Source organism: Bos grunniens, chromosome 6, assembly GCF_055505025.1.
Source record: "Bos grunniens cultivar Pamir isolate PY7600 chromosome 6, Bosgru_T2T1.0, whole genome shotgun sequence".
NCBI lineage: Eukaryota > Metazoa > Chordata > Mammalia > Artiodactyla > Bovidae > Bos > Bos grunniens.
In genome coordinates, this window is record NC_141170.1 from 26,041,005 (window position 1) to 26,056,778 (window position 15,774).

At 47.4% G+C, this 15,774-nt stretch overlaps 1 protein-coding gene across 10 annotated transcripts in view; it reads right to left on the minus strand.

The window, feature by feature from the left end:
• Positions 1-1,409: 1,409 nt before the first annotated feature.
• Positions 1,410-15,774, minus strand: part of SHROOM3 (shroom family member 3) — a 331,538-nt gene continuing 317,173 nt past the window's right edge. For all 10 annotated transcript variants that reach the window (XM_086405211.1, XM_086405210.1, XM_086405217.1 and 7 more), the window contains 2 exons: positions 6,373-6,645; positions 1,410-2,408 (listed from right to left, as the gene is read on the minus strand). In XM_086405211.1, coding sequence (XP_086261337.1) covers positions 2,040-2,408; positions 6,373-6,645 — 642 coding nt within the window. In that variant the 3' untranslated portion in view covers positions 1,410-2,039. The remainder of the gene's footprint in view (positions 2,409-6,372; positions 6,646-15,774) is intronic.

The window sequence follows — 15,774 nt, forward strand, 5'->3', positions numbered from 1 at the left end:
TGCTCCACAAGAGAAGGCCTCTCACCGCTGTGAGAAGCCTGGATGCTGCAGATTGCTGCGACTAGAGAAAAGGCTGCACCAGCAGTGAAGATTTAGCACAACCAAAAATAATAAATAATGAAATTGGGAATTTAAAAGTGATGGGAATTGGGAACCCCAACCCCGAATCCCCTGGGGAATTTCACTAATAGCTGCTGGAGATACTTGCTGGTTACCTTTGACCTGCTTTGACCTCAACACATCACCAAGTGGCAGCAAGACACCCCGATTGGTTAACTACCAGCTGGAGTTGCTCTCAGGCTCCTGTGTTGGCCTAATTCTGATGAAAGGTCAGTAAGAGGCACTGTTTTTTTACTTCAAAATGACCACACAGTATGGCTGTTGCATGCTGTCCCCGGCTCTACTAATTTCCTGGGAGTCTGGAGCCTTGAGATGTGAGAGAAGCTTTTGAAAACATTCCTGGGAAAGCAAGGTACAGTCTTGTAATGCAGTCTGACAGTGTAAAACCCCCAAAGAATGTAGCAGTGGTTTTGCGATGGTTCACAAGAAGTCTGTGGGTGGCCTATTGATTCTAAGTTCATCAAAATACATCTGTGTCAGGGACCAAAACTACATTTTTGAAGTGCTTAACCAGAAATTTTTCACTAATTAAACTGTACCAAGATATTCTATGAATTTTACTCTCCCAGTTCTCTAGGACTGGCTGCTATCGTACTTGTAGCCCAGATCAGCACAGGAGGCCCCCAGCTGAGGATTCAACTCGAAAGCACAGCTAGGGATGTACCACCTGCTGCGTGCATCAGGCTGTTGCCATCTCCAGCAGCTGACGACACAGCCGGGTCCCTGGCCCATCACCCCCGTCCATCCTTCAGTCTATCTTAACAGGCTTACAGCTTGGGCTCACGAGGGTCCTCTCAGATGTTGCTATTGAAGCAGAATAGTGCAAAATCCATCTCCAGAGTTTAGGGAGGGGATTTTTCATAAGTGTGGTTGATGAGTTTGACATTTCAGGAGAAGAAACTTTTGTGAAAAGCATGATTAAGACAGCCTGCTACTGCATCTCACTAAATAAGCTGGATTTAGCTCAAATCTCATAGCGGGACAGCAGAAACTCAGTTTTGAATTGACTTGAGTTCCAGTTTCCTTGTCAACAGGTTGGAGTGTTGGCCTCATCAGTGGACTTTAGCTTTGTCTCTGCCCCAGGGATAAAGACCAGCAGCACTAGGGAAGGCTGTGATGACCGTGGTGCACAAAGCCTTCCTGGGAAGGAGTGTGGTGGTCCGCTTGTTGCAGGGGTAAAGTGGTGAGCTGCCAGCAGTGGCGGCTGGGACTTTTCCATACTCAGTTTAAAACAAGCGCTGAAGCTCAACTCACATGTCAGGTAAGAAAAAAAGTCTCCACACTCAAGGTGACTGTCTTTGGAATTCTTGGTTTCATTAAGGTTCTCACAAAATACAAAGCTCAAACATAACTGTCTACATCCACCACAGAACAGAATCAAGTAAGTGGTTAGCACACAATGATCTTTTTCATTTTTAAAAATATAAATAACAGTGTTCAAGGTTGGACAATTTTATCCCGTGTGTGTGTTTCTCTGTAAGGCGTTATGTCGCAGGCCCTTCACTGATAAGTACGCTGTACTTGTCGTCAGGAAGCACTGCCCACAGGCAGGGAAGGCCACTGTGGATGCGGTCCTGAGGGTGACACCCACGGATCCGTGTTGCCTCGGCCTGTGAAAACTAAGCGATCAATCAGACACCCTCTGATCAGTTCTCACAGTTTCATTAATTTTCTTTCTACTACAAAGTAACAATAGAAAGGGGGTCACCTCCCAGTGGCATGCAAGTTCTCGGGAGATCAATCATGAAGGGCAAGAAGGAGAAGGACAGGCTTTTTCCTGGATGGAATTTTTTCCTTTTATCCAGAAAAAAACCCCCAATAACCCACAGAGCTTAATGGGTGGCTTGTACTGAAACATTTTTCAGATTAAATAGTGTTGAGAGAAGGGGTAGTCTTTTGGGTGGGTACTGGAGAAGAGGTTAAAGTGGGGAGGTCACCGCTGGGAAAACACCACTGCCAGTCCAGCCCCCCACGGGAGTCACATCGCCGGCGAGGCCTGGGGGCAGAGCCAGGGCCCCCGCCTTGGGCACGAAGTCCGAGGGAAGGCTCTCTAGCAGGCACTTGACCTGCTCCTGGCCCAGCTTGATCTTGTCATCCAGCTCTCGCTGCTCGATGAGGAGTGTCGACTTCATTTTCACGAAATGCCGGTAATCTTGGAGCTGCTCTTCGGAGAGGTAATTGGCCAGGATGTCCAGCACCACGCGCTCCCTCCGATCCACGTTCTCCTTGAGCTCCCGGGCGTCCTCGTGCTGAGCAGACAGGACCTTCCTCTTCTCGTTGAGTGAGCTCTGCCAGGGCGAGATGAGTGGGTCAGCAGAGGGCCAGTTTTGGGGGGGGGCGGAGAGCGCCACACTGCCTGTAGAGAGATTTTTTTACAGGACGGGACAATATCTAAGATGCTATTTCAACTGTCACTCTTAAGTAGGGAGGCGCAAGTGTTTTGAACATCAGCTTATTACCCTTATGGTGCTTATGTATGGTCCAGCTTTAATTAGACAGGCATTACATTCAACTGGCGGGGGTAATGGCTTTACTTTAGGTTTCTAGTCTTAAAAGGACAATCAGGATTCCACTTGTAGGGGGTCCTTAAGAGTAGTCAAAGTCCTAACAGCATGAAGTAGGACGGTGATTGCCAGGGCCTGGGGGGTGGGGAGAGTGGAGGACTTGTTTCAATGGGTATAGAGTTTTGCGAGATGAAAAAAATTCTGGAGATCTGTTGCACAGCAATGTAAATATACTTAACACTACTGAACTGCACAGCTACAAATGGTTAAGACAGCAAATTTTATACGTGGTGGGGATGGTTTAGTCACTAAGTCGTGTCCAACTCTTGTGAGCCCATGGGAGGTAGCAACCCAGGTTCCTCTGTCCATGGATTCTCCAGGCAGGAATACTGGAGTGGGTTGCCATTTCCTCCTCCAGGGGATCTTCCCGACCCAGGGACTGAACCCTCAACCCCTGCATTGGCAGGCGGATTCTTTACCACTGAGCCACCAGGGAAGCCTAGGTGCTGTGTGCTCAGTTGTCTCAGACTCTCTGTGACCCCATGGACTGAAGCCCACCAGGGTCCCCTGTCCATGGAATTTTCCAGGCAAGAATACTGGAGTGGATTGCCATTTCCTTCTCCAGGAATCCAGGTTGGGATCATCCCACCCCAGGGATCGAACTCGTGTCTCCTGTGTCTCTTGCACTGGCAGGTGGATTTTTTTTAGCACTGAGACACCTGGGAAGTCCTTTATGTAGTTTACCATAATTAAAAAATTGAAGGGGAAAAAAAGGCCAGTTATCAAGGAAGTCAAGGTTATGGTTTTTCCAGTAGTCATGCATGGATATGAGCTCTGGACCATAAAAAAGGCTGAGTGCTGAAGAACTGATGCTTTTGAACTGTGGTGTTGGAGAAGACTCTTGAGAGTACCTTGAACTGCAAGGAGATCAAACCAGTCAATCCTAAAGGAAATCAGTCCTGAATATTCACTGGAAGGACTGATGCTGAAGCTGAAGCTCTAATACTTTGGCCACCTGATTCAAAGAGCTGACTCACTGGAAAAGACCCTGATGCTGGGAAGGATTGAAGACAAAAGGAGAAGCCGGCAACAGAGGATGAGATGGTTAGATAGCATCATCAACTCAACAGACGTGAATTTGAGCAAACTCTGGGAGACAGTGGATAGAGGAGCCTAGCATGCTGTACTCCATGGGGTTGCATAAAGTCAGACCTCACTTAGTGACTGAACAACAAAAAAACTAATCCTGATGTATTCTGCAGGTGAGCAAGCGCTTATGTGTACTTAAGAGTATAGATGGCATTTAAGTGTTAAGTTGAGCTCAATTCTGGAACAGCTCATCTTCCTCTAAGTACTGCTCCAGTGTTCCCTATCTCACAGACCTGCAGCATCCAGCCAGGTGACCAAACAGGAAACATGGAATTACCTTCTGTTCTGTCCTTCCCCTCATCTAACATGCCCTGCCTGCTGATTCAAACTCATGCTCTAAGTCACTCCCTGTTCTTTATCCCCAAGACAATGGTCTAAATTAACAGCCTAAACCCATCTTTCTAGAAGTCTCCCCATGGTAACATCCTTCTCCCCACTCCCTAGGCCGATCAGGTAATGAAATGAGTTCAAGGCTCTCCAGGCTAAATTCTAAAGTACTGACCCACAGGTCTTGGTGAGGATTTTCTGCACTGGATTCTACTATCCCTCCAGACCCACTCTCCTAGCCTGTCTCAATGTCTGGTGAAGCTGAACCCTGCTGGGTGCTGGGTTCGGCCAGTGGCAGCCACGGCAGGGGACTGGGGGTGGGAGAAAGACGACACTGAGGCCTGTATTCCGGGCTCTCTCCTTGCCAGGTGGCAGTGGCTGAAACCTCTCCTCCAGAGCTATGGCTAAGTTCTGATAAGGGCCCCTTCCTTCTGCTTCTCCGGGTCCAGAGGTGATAATGGCTTCCCCACTGATGCTAGCCCCATGGGGACAGAGCAGCTTCATTATCCCTTCTTGCCTGTATGCTAAGTCGTGTCCAACTGTTGTGACCCTATGGACTGTGAGCCTACCAGGCTCCTCTGTCCATGGAATTCCCCAGGTAAGAATATTGGAGTGGGTTACTGCCCTCCTCCAGGGGATCCTCCTGACCCAGGGATTGAACCCATATATCTTACGTCTCCTGCACTGGTAGGTGGGTTCTTTACCACTAGTGCCACCTGGGGAGCCCTTCCTGGTCTCCTTCAAAAACAAGTCAAGGAATCACTCTATGCTCTAGACATACCAACCACATGTAACTCAGTTCCTCAACATGCCATGGTCTGCCTGGGCTTTGTCTATAACATTCCTTCTAAATGGTGAAGCTTTTCCTATCAGTCCGCCTGGCATAAAGAAAGCCCTCTAGACGCCACTCAAGCGGTACTCGTGTGAAGTCCCTCCTGACCCCAGCACCACATAAGAGTGCTCCCGTGGCCCTGAGTTTATCACTGCGCAGCAGCACACTAGACACAATCGCTGCTTCCACACTGGTCCTCCTCACTGGTGAGTGCCTTTGGTGGAGGGGCTGTTTTTTAGCCAGTGTCAGCCCCAGCACGCGGAGCAGCTGGAATTTGACAGGTTCTTGTTCTCTGCTCGCTGGATGGAAGGAAGGCGGGAGGGACAACACTTTGGAGGCAAGGACAGTTAGTTTCCAGGGAAACTGTCTGGAGGGAACAAAGGCCTGGCACATACGCACAGGTGGGCACTGGTCCAGGGTGCGGGTTTGGGGTCCTGGGCGCTCAGAGTCCCATTCCTAAATGCTTACCATCTAGATCTCTTCTAATCTTTCAAAAATCTATTTGCCAAGACATACCTTTCCTTTTAAGGCAGTACATTCGGAGAAATGATTGGGAAATCCCTAATTTCCAGGAGCCAGTAAGCAAAAGAGCTGCCTCTTACTGGCTGGAGTGCTGGTCAGTCGGCATGTACGTGAAGTTACAGCTCTGTTTATTGTCTGACCTCTTTGGTAAGTAAGTCCCATGCGGGCGGGGATCTGACTGCTTTATTCAGAGTATCCCAAGTGCCTACACCAGATGGTGGCATATACCAGACACAGAGGAAATATCTGCTGCACAGATGAGCAGGTGAAGAATGCTCTGTAGCTCTGCGATGAAGTTCAAGGAGGTGGATAACGCCTGGGGACCATAGCAGGACTCCTGTCCTGGCTGCATAGCTTAACGTGCCTCTAGTGAGAACTCCTTGAGGCTGCGCCTGCAGCGTCTACGGCCAGTGCCTGACCCAGAGGGCGCCCTGGGATTCTGAGTCATGTCACCACCGCTGTCATTCCGTTCTTCCAGTGAGGGGTGCGGTGACAACAGTGGGTACGTCCTCCCTTGGCGTCCCTGGCCCCTCACCTGCAGCTTCCCTGGAGCCTGAGCTCATGTTCCTGGGCCCTCTCCTCATCCCCAGTAGCTTCGTCATTCCTCTCTTGTTTTTAATGTCCATCTTCATTATGCCTTTTGCCTTTTTCTGGGACAGAAAGGAAGGAAAGGAACTCTGGCGCCCACATTTCTACTTTTCTAGTAAGTATCCTTGAGGCTGAGGTGTCATGACATGACATCCTGGCATGGGAGCTGCCTTCCCCTCTCTGCCCTGCTCACCTGTATGCCGGACCCCCTTCCCTGCCCCAGGGAGATGGTGGTCTTCTCTAGGACCCCTGTCTCACCATACTTCTCTATGTACATGGGACTTGGGGGAGGCAGGGAGGAGACTTGAAGGGAGCTGCTAGGCCGCCTACCCTTTCCTCGTTACTGGCGTCTTCACCAAGGCCGCTGAGCACGTTCTCCACGCGGGCCAGGCGCCCCGAGAGGGACAGGAGCAGGTTCACCACCTTGTCCAAGTCCCCGATGAACATCTTGTACTTGTCGATCTCGTTGGGCTTGCAGAGCTCACTGATCCAGGCCTCTACCTCCTCCCCCAGGGCGTTATTGAGCTTGATGTCCATCAGCAGGCTCCCCTTGGCTTCCTGGAGGGTCTCGAGCTTGTGGGTGAGGCTTCCAATCAGCTCCGCCTGTCACGAGAGAAGAGACACACAGCAAAAGTTAGCCACCAGAGTGGTCAGAGGTGACAAGATCCACTTCTAGTCGCATCCTCCTTTTTTTTTGACGCTCAGCTGAAGGCCCTCCTCTGCTCTGTATGGACTGGCCCCAACCTTAGACCACAGTCTCCTTTCCCTTCTCAGAACCTATTCAGTCCTCACAGGCTATGCACAATCACACGTTGCCTAGGAATATTGTCCAGTCACGTCGTGCTGTGCACAACACTGCCTTCCCAGCTAGTTTGTTCACTGCTCACTTTTAAAAGTCTTTTCAAGACATGTTCTCATTTGATCCTCACAACAATACCACAGGCAGGCAGAATATATATTCTTGTTTAACAAACAGAGCAGCTGAGAGTCAAAGGAACCAGGGATTTGCCTGCGATTACAGAGCTGAGTATTAATCACAGATAACCACTTGTGGAGCAATTACTATGAGCCAGACATGGTGAGGAAGTCTACAGATTATCTCCCTGAGCCTTCCCAGCGGTCTTGTAGGAGATACTCGCCCATCTATGCAGTGCACGAGGGGAGGAAATCGGACAGTGTGCTGAGTTTTAATCGGCAAGTGAGCATTAACCAGTAAGTCTGTCCTCAGGTGTCGAGGTGAGTGGTGAAGAGGAGGGAGAACTCTTCTTCGGAGCTTCTACTGAACTTGGCTCCCTAATTTTCTCAGGCTCCTTCAGTTTAAGTAGGGTTCACAGATGTCCTTGAAATGTCCAAGTTCTGGCTTGAATTAAAGGTGACAGGTCAGTGGCAGTCACCAGGTGAGCGGGGTTCAGTGGGTAAGGATGGGTCAAAGAAGGCTGAACAGCCACCGGGGTCAGCATCTAGCCCGCTCAGTCTTCCCTCTGCGGACCCTGCCTTTTGTATTTCGTTTCTTAGCTTTAATTTTATTGGAGTCTAGTTGATTTATAATGTTATGTTTCAGGGGTACGGCAAAGTGTTTCAGTTACACATAAACATATTAATTTTTTAGATTCTTTTCTCATATAGGTTTTCACAGAATACTCAGTAGTGTTCCCCATGCTATACAGTAAATCCTTGTTAGTTACCTACTTTATAGTAGTGTGTATATGTTAATCCCAAGTTCCTAATTTATCCTTTTCCCCCCACGTTTCCCCTTTAGGAACTGTAAGTTTGTTTTTGATATCTGTCAGTTTCTGTCCTCATTTCTGTTTATTCTGTTTCGTGGCAGCAGTTTCTACCATTCCGTCTTCCAGCTCACTTATCCATTCTTTTAACAACAGAATAATTGACTCCTTCAAGCGTATTTTTCATTCCTGTTTATTTGTATTGTTGCTCTGTTCATCTCTGTTTATTTGTTCCTTAAATCTTCTACTCTTTGTTAAACATCTCGGGTATCCTCTTGACTTGCGCCTCCATTCTTTTTCTGGAGATCTTGGATTATCTTTGCTATCGGTACTCTAAATTTGTTTCCAGATAGGTTGCCTCTCTCTACTTCACTTAGTTGTGGGTTTTTATCTTGTTCCTTCATCTGGAACATATTTCTCTATCGTCTCATTTTGGCTTTCTGTGTTTGTGGTCTCCACCTCTTAGGCTGCAGAATCACAGCTCCTCCTGCTGCTAGTGTCTGCTCCCTGGTGGGCGAGGCTGGTCCCGGGGCTTGTGTAGGCTTCTTGGTGGGAGGGACTCGTGTCTGCCCCTCTGGTGGGCAGGGCTATATCAAGGGGTGTGTTTAGAGGTGGCTGTGAGCTCAGCCTGTCTGCTGATGGGTGGGGCTGTGTTCCTGCGGGTTGTTTGGCCTGAGTGTTCCAGCACTGGTCTGTAGGCTGTTGGGTGGGACCAGGTTGTAATATCAAAATGGCAGACCTCCAGGAGAGCTCACACTGATCAATAGTCTCTGGGGCCTCTGCCACCAGTATCCTTGCTCCCCAGTGAACCACAGCTGACCCCTGCTTCTCCAGGAGACCTTCCAGGACTCATAGGTAGGTCCAGTTCAGGCTACTGTGGTGTTACTGACCCAGTGTGCGTGAAACCTTGTGTGTGCCCTCCAAGAGTGGTGTCTCTGTTTCCCCCAGTCCTGTGGAACTCCTGAACTCAAGCCCCACTGGGGGTTCCTCCTCCCAATACCAGACCCTCAGTCTGGAGAGCCTGATGTAGGGCTCGGGACTCTCGCTCTTGCAGGAGAATGTCTGTGACATAATTATTTTCCAGTTTGTGGGTCACCCACCTGGCAGGTATGGGGTTTAATGATGTTGTGAAAGTGTCCCCCCCACTCCTTCTGTCTTACTGAGGCGGCTTCTTTGTCTTTCGATGTAAAAATATCTCTTCTGGTAGACTCCAGTCTTTTTGGTCACTGGTTGCTCAGCAGTTAGTTGTGATTTTGGTGTTTTCATGAGAGGAGGCGAGCTCAGGTCCTTCTACTCTGCCATCTTTCCCAGAACCGAGGGGCTGCTTTTAGTTTGGGTGCTGGCTGTCTCCTTCCCCAGCATGTGCTGGCCGCTGTCCCCTTGATACGCGCTGTGCAGATGCACAGGCCCATGCACACTCCTGAGGTGGGGGGGGGGCAGTGCTTGGGGCCTGCTCGCAGGTCTCAGGCAGGCAGCTGCTGTCTGCACACTCTTGGGACAGCAGAGGCAATGCTTGGCGCCTGCTCTGTTTTGTTTTTCAAAGACACCAACGTTAGCAGAAGAATCATAGGTCTGCCTGTACAGGAGCTGACGTGAACTCTGGGCTTCATGAGACAAGGATGGACAGAATGAGAAGAAAATGCCTAGAAGTGATGCAGGGAGGCTTCTGCAGGAAGAACCATCTACATTCTGCATTTTGATTTCTGAAAGCTGTTGGCGGGGCTGTAATGTGATCGTCAGAGCCCAGTCAGATCGGCTAATACCAGCATCACTGAGCAGTCACACCAATCACTCCTGACCCAAAGGTTGCACATTTGGATGGTATTTGAATTTTTCATTTTACCAAGCCCTTAACATGTGGAGATTTGGATTTTAAAATGTAGTTAAAGAGGGCTTTGAATAACTGAAGGTAGCAAGGGAAAGTTGGCTGTATTCAATAGCCATTTCTCTGCCAGGCACATCTTTTCAAAAAAACCTACCAACTTATACCCATGGAATTCAATGAGGAGAGAGGGGAGAGGTGTTTTGATTTTTTAAAAATAACTTACTAGTCTCTCAGGAGCTAATTAATTTGCAAAATCATCGACATATAACCACTTCTCATCTGGCATAAATTGTTAACTCACCTGCCTAAGCTGCTGTTAACAAGGGTTCTCGCTGGAAACATAGTTTAACAGCCCGTCCCTCCCACCTTGCCATCTGCAGGCTGAAATCCTTCTGGGCCTGGTCCACCTCCTCACGGTTCCAGCACCAATGCAGACACTGGACCAGGAGTCAGGAGATCTGGCTATGACAGAAATTCATTCTCAGGCCAGTCACTCGACTTTTTGTATCTGTTTTTCTCATCCACAGCATGGGCATCCTAATGTCTGCCTGAAAATAACCATTCTGTTTAGTTACAGAGCTCTTTCTCTGTGCCAGGCACCATTTAGGCATTTTCCTATTTTCAGTTACTACCGACAGCAACCCAGTGAGATGTGTGCTGTTATCCCCCTTTTACTGATGAGTAAAGTGAGGCGGACATCAGTTTTGTCACTTGCCCAAGCTCAGGCAGACAGAAAGGGGCAGCACTGGGCTTAGACCCAGGTCTCCAGCTGCAGGATTCAGGCTTTTTGTTGTTATGTTAAAACAGCTCAGAGGAATGTTGTGAGGCTCAGGTAAGATGAAGCAAGCACTTTGGAAAATATAAAAAGTGTTACACATTCAAGTTGTTCCTCTTTTGTGCTATGGTTAAAATTAGGTACCCCCTTGAAGAACATATACCAGTCACTTGGGTAGATGACCCTAGGGGAAGATAGCCAACCACTCCCCATCCCCAACACGGTTTTGCCTTCTGCTCAGGGGACTTGTGCTGACAGGGTTGCCAATAACGTCACTACACACACAGTCAGCCTCGACCAATGGCCTGTCTTCATCTAAACTGAGTAATTCAGGACCTTAGGGCTTCCCAGGTGGTTCAGTGGTAAAGAATCCATCTGCCACGTGGGAGACCTGGGTTCGATCCCTCAGCTGAGAAGATCCCCTGGAGGAGGGCATGGCTACACACTCCAGTATTCCTGCCTGAAGAATTCCATGGACAGAGGAGCTTGGCACGCTACAGTTCGTGGGACAGCAAAGAGTCGGACGTGACTGAGCAACTGACACAGCCCATGGCTAGGGTTTGAGGACAGAGAAATTTAGGCTCCTGCTGGTAAAAACTGGGACTAGTTAAAGACATTCAACTTGAGGATCCAAGCAGCAGCATGGGCTCTTCTCTTTAGCTGCGTTTCACTCAAGAGAGAAGTCAGGGGCGGTTTCTGTCCTGAGCAAGTCTGCATCCCATGTTGGTGGCCTGACAAAGCAGAAAGGTCGGGGGGGACCCACTGCCAAGGCAGATACTCTCCAGCACGCTGTCAACAGTGGTTCTCGTTTTCTCTCAGGAAGGCTTATGACCAGAACGCTGTCATATTTACCTAGTTTGATCTCTTGGTTCTGAGATCTCTTGGTTTCTGGTAACAGGAATCTCTGACATACAAGAAACATGATTAAATTCCTCAAAATTCAATGCAGCTCATCTTCCTCCCTCCCTCTGCTTTCCTATTTCTGTTACAACAGTCCCCTCAGCCAGGAACTCTGGAGTCAGCCCTCTTTCCTCTCTTCCGTGCTCCATGTGTAATATTAATCTGCTACCAGGTCGTCCACTTTTACTTCCTCTTTTGAAAACTGAAATCCATCGGCTTCTCACTGCTCCTCCTACACCTCCCTCTCTGACCCGTATCATCACGTTCCTGGGCAGCTGTAACCCTTCTAACTACCCTCTCTTCCTACTGTCTGAGTCCACACGTAGCTACTAGACTTTCCTGGATGTAAATCTGCCACATCTCTCTCCCTGATGATAAACCCTGGGAGGGGGCTGATGGTGGGCAGATGTCAGAAGCCCATGTCAGGCCCCCTCCCCCATTCTTACAGCTAACACCCTGACCCCGCAGAGGGCTCTGCAAGGTTAACTGGCAGCTCGCTGGGGAGGGAGCAAGCCTGAAGGATGACCCAAACGGGGGTGAGTTTCCGGTTTCTCCCCCTTTTTATGTTCTAGCTCTGCTCTGTGAATAGCCTCAACACTGAACAGCAGAGATGGTATGGGAGCAAAACGGCTAAAAGAAGCCCCGCCTTCTGTGGGATAAAGCTTGTGGCAGAAATCCTGTTCTTCCCCTTCCTTCTCATTTTTTCCTCCCTTTCCCAGCTCCGTTCCCTGAGGCGACTCTCCCTGCACAGCCACAAGGCGTGAGCACTTAAAACTCCAAGAGAAAACCCTTCTTTCTGTCTAGAGGAACTGGGAAAATGACCCCATGGGCTGAAACTGTAAGGGGGTCTCCCCACTATTTCTTTCTCTTACTGAGGGGAGTCCCATGTAGACAGTACAGCCATGCAGGCTGCTGTGATGTTGTGAGAACTTGTCTTTCTATTTCTAGCCAGAGGTGCAGGAAAAGGGGCCTCTGGGAGCCAGAGGCTGGAGGGGGATGGAAGGAGGCATGGGAATACTGGACAGGAGAGAGCAGGAAAGGGAGACCCCCTAACTCTGGGTCGGAACTGCCTAGGTCCTGGCTCACCCAGAAGCTGTACGTGTGGGACAGACCCAAAGCAGCACAGCTGAGGCTTTCAGGACTGAACTGTGACAGAACAACTCAGCCGAGCCCCCAGCTCAGCCCTGAAAGGTGCCCATGGGGGACAGACACACAGGAGACAGTAGAGGTTCTGAAAACTGAACTGACACCGGGACCAACACCCAGGAGTGGGACAGAACTTGCAGTCTGAACCTCACTAGGCTGACTGCTTGCTAAAAAGAACAATGAATCCACATTCTCCAGAGGATTTTCACAGAACCCAGAGTCTCACAACATAATACTCAAACATTCAAATACCATATTACCCCATATGAAAAGAACCAGTAAAATGTGAGCAGCTCTCAGGGGAAGACCACCAACAGGTGCTAACCCTGAGATAAACGAACACTGGGACTATCGAAGCCTTTAAAAAACTTTTGTAACTATGCTCCATGGTAGAAGTAAACACTCCAGAAATGAACAGCCAGAAACTACAAAACAGTAACTGAATGGAAATTTTACAACTGAAAACTGGAATATTTGAAATTAAAAAAAAAAAAAATCACTGGCAGAATGCAGGAAAGTCAGTGAAATTGAAGACAGATCAATAGAAATAATCCAATTTGAACGAATGGACAGAAAACATCAAAAACATGAACAAATAGTTTCAGACTTGCAGGGCCATATCAAAAGGTCTAATATTTGTGTCACTGAGTCCCAAAAGGAGAAAAGGAAAAGATTACCATGTTAAAAAAAAAAAAAAATTGAAGACATACTAGCTAATAACATCCTGAATTTAGTGATAGACATAAGTATACAATTAAGAAGCTTAGCAAACCCCAACAGGACAAATGAAAAAAATTAGGCCCACGCACATCATAACCAAACTGCTGAAAAAATCAAAGAAAAATTTGAAAGCAGTCAGATAAAAACAACACATTCCATATAAAACGAACAAGTATCCAACGGCTGTGCATTTCTCATCAGAAACGATGGAAGCAAGAAGAAATGAGACAACATTTTTACAGTGCTGAAAGAAAAGAATAGTCAACCCAGAATCCCATATCCAGTAAAATAAAAATTCTTTAGAAATGACAGGAGAATATGGACGTTCTTAGATGAAGGAAAACTAAAAGAATTTGTCACCAGCAGAAAAATGCTTAAAAACAGAAACATTAAAGGAAGTTTTTCAGGCTGAAAGAAGACAGACCAGAGGGAAGCTTGGAACTTCAAGAATGAAGCAAGAGCAACAGAGACAGGCAGTTGAGAGTCATCTGGGTCACTACTGGTCTCCTGGGGAAAGCCAGTTCTAAGGAACAACAGATTCTTTTTGAAATATTCCACCAAGTCTCTAAGCCAAAGTCTTCTGGCCTTCAGAACAGAGAATCATGGGATCAGGTTAAGCAGATCTTTGTCTAACAGATATGGCAGGGTTTAGCCAGTTAGAAGTATTAAACTGTCTTTAGATTTTATGTCTGTCAGAAGTTCACACAGTGAGTGTTTTATATTTTAAGTAATACTTCTATAAAGTATGTTAGTCGCCTAGTTGTGTCTGACTCTATGTGACCCCCATGGATGGTAGCCCTCCAGGCTCCTCCGTCCATGGGATTTCCCAAGCAAGAATACTGGAGTGGGTTGCCATTTCCTTCTCCAGGGGATCTTCTTGACCCAGGAATTGAACCCAGGTCTCCTGCACTGCAGGCAGATTCTTTACTGTCTGAGCAATATTATAATTCATCATCCAGGATATATAAATAAAAAGTATGTTAAAGGAGAATGGATTCGAAATGCTAATTTTAAGTTTTAAAATATTAATAAATCAGGACCGTAGTTTCCATTGACACTTAGTGAGTTCCATGCCAAGAAATACATGTTAGGTTATTACTAACTTTAAACATTAGGGAGCATATTATTGCTTTGCAGAATTTGATGGAAGGCTATACTCGGCCTTAAAACAATCTTGACCAAGCATCATGTTTTAAAACCATCCTTAGAAAAGCTTGTTATATATCAGGAAAGTGACAAGTGAAAGTGAAGTCGCTCAGTTGTGTCCGACTCTTTGAGACCCCATGGACTGTGGCCTACCACGCTCCTCCACCCATGGGATTTTCCAGGCAAGAGTACTGGAGTGGGTTGCCATTTCCTTCTCCAGAGGATCTTCCTGACCCAGGGATTGAACCCGGGTCTCCCGCATTGTAGGTAGACGCTTTACCGTCTGAGCCACCAGGGAGAGAACTGCATTTCAACTTCATGCTGAATCTATTAATAAATGCCTTCAACAACATCAACTAAAGCCTACATATTTCCTGTTTCCTGACCAGATATATAAATGCAAGTCACACACACACATTCTATTACACATTAATAAACCTGCAGTTTATTAAAACAATCTCATAAGGTTCTCCACTGTCACATGATAAAATCCAAATTTTAGCATTTCAGACAAAGCCCCATGTGACCTCCATGACCTCCTGCCCCCATGAATCCTCCCCCTTTCATCTCCTTCCTGCCATTCATGGCCTTTCTTGGTTAGCCTCTAAATTTGGTAAATTCTGATTTAATCATAGTATCAAGCCTCCTGGAAGTATCTCCCTTCAATACATACTAGCTCCCAATGCTTTTTCACACCTCTGCCTCTTCTCCCGGGCTATACCCTTTGTCTTGAATGCCCCCCTTCTCTTTCTCTCCTGACTCACTCTAATTAATTCAGCCTAAAATGTGACAACACAGGCATCAAAGCAGTTTTGTGTAAATAAAGAAGGTAATAAAGCACTAAGTAAAAAAAACACAGCCCACATCTGGGACTAAGACTTGCTCGACAAATAGTACCTAACGTCATTTCCTGTGAGGATTAATCCCCTGGTCCTTCAGTTCTCAGTCTAAAAATACTTCTTGTCACATAATCCTTAGAGTGAGAGGGTGATGGTAAAGTGATGAAAAAGCAGTGAAAAAAATAAAACTTAAGATGGGGAGGAAAAAGCAACAGATAATTTGCCACACTGCTACTGTAGGGCAGGGTATGTCTACACGCAAAAAACAAAACAACTGTAAGATATTCGGTTAAAGATGTTATGGCAACTTGATATTTATAAGAGTTTCTATAGCGCCCCCTCTTTGGGATAAATATAGACAGACTATAGCAAGGTGGTTTCTTCCTCCAATCCCATTGAATGGGGGCCAGGAGACAGGCTATGGCGTGGACGTAGGGAGGCCTTGGGCTAGGAGAACCTGTGTTACCACAGCAGCTGCATCGTGTCAGCATGTTAGCCATGCGCTGTGAGTCAGTAGAAGAGAGAATGTCACTGACGGAGGTGTTTCTAAAACCCCTAAATCCTCCTGCCCCATTGCTCCTTGCTCCCACGGTCTATATCCTCTGGTCTCATTCCAACACATAAACAAGAGAGCTTAGGACACATACTATGGAATAA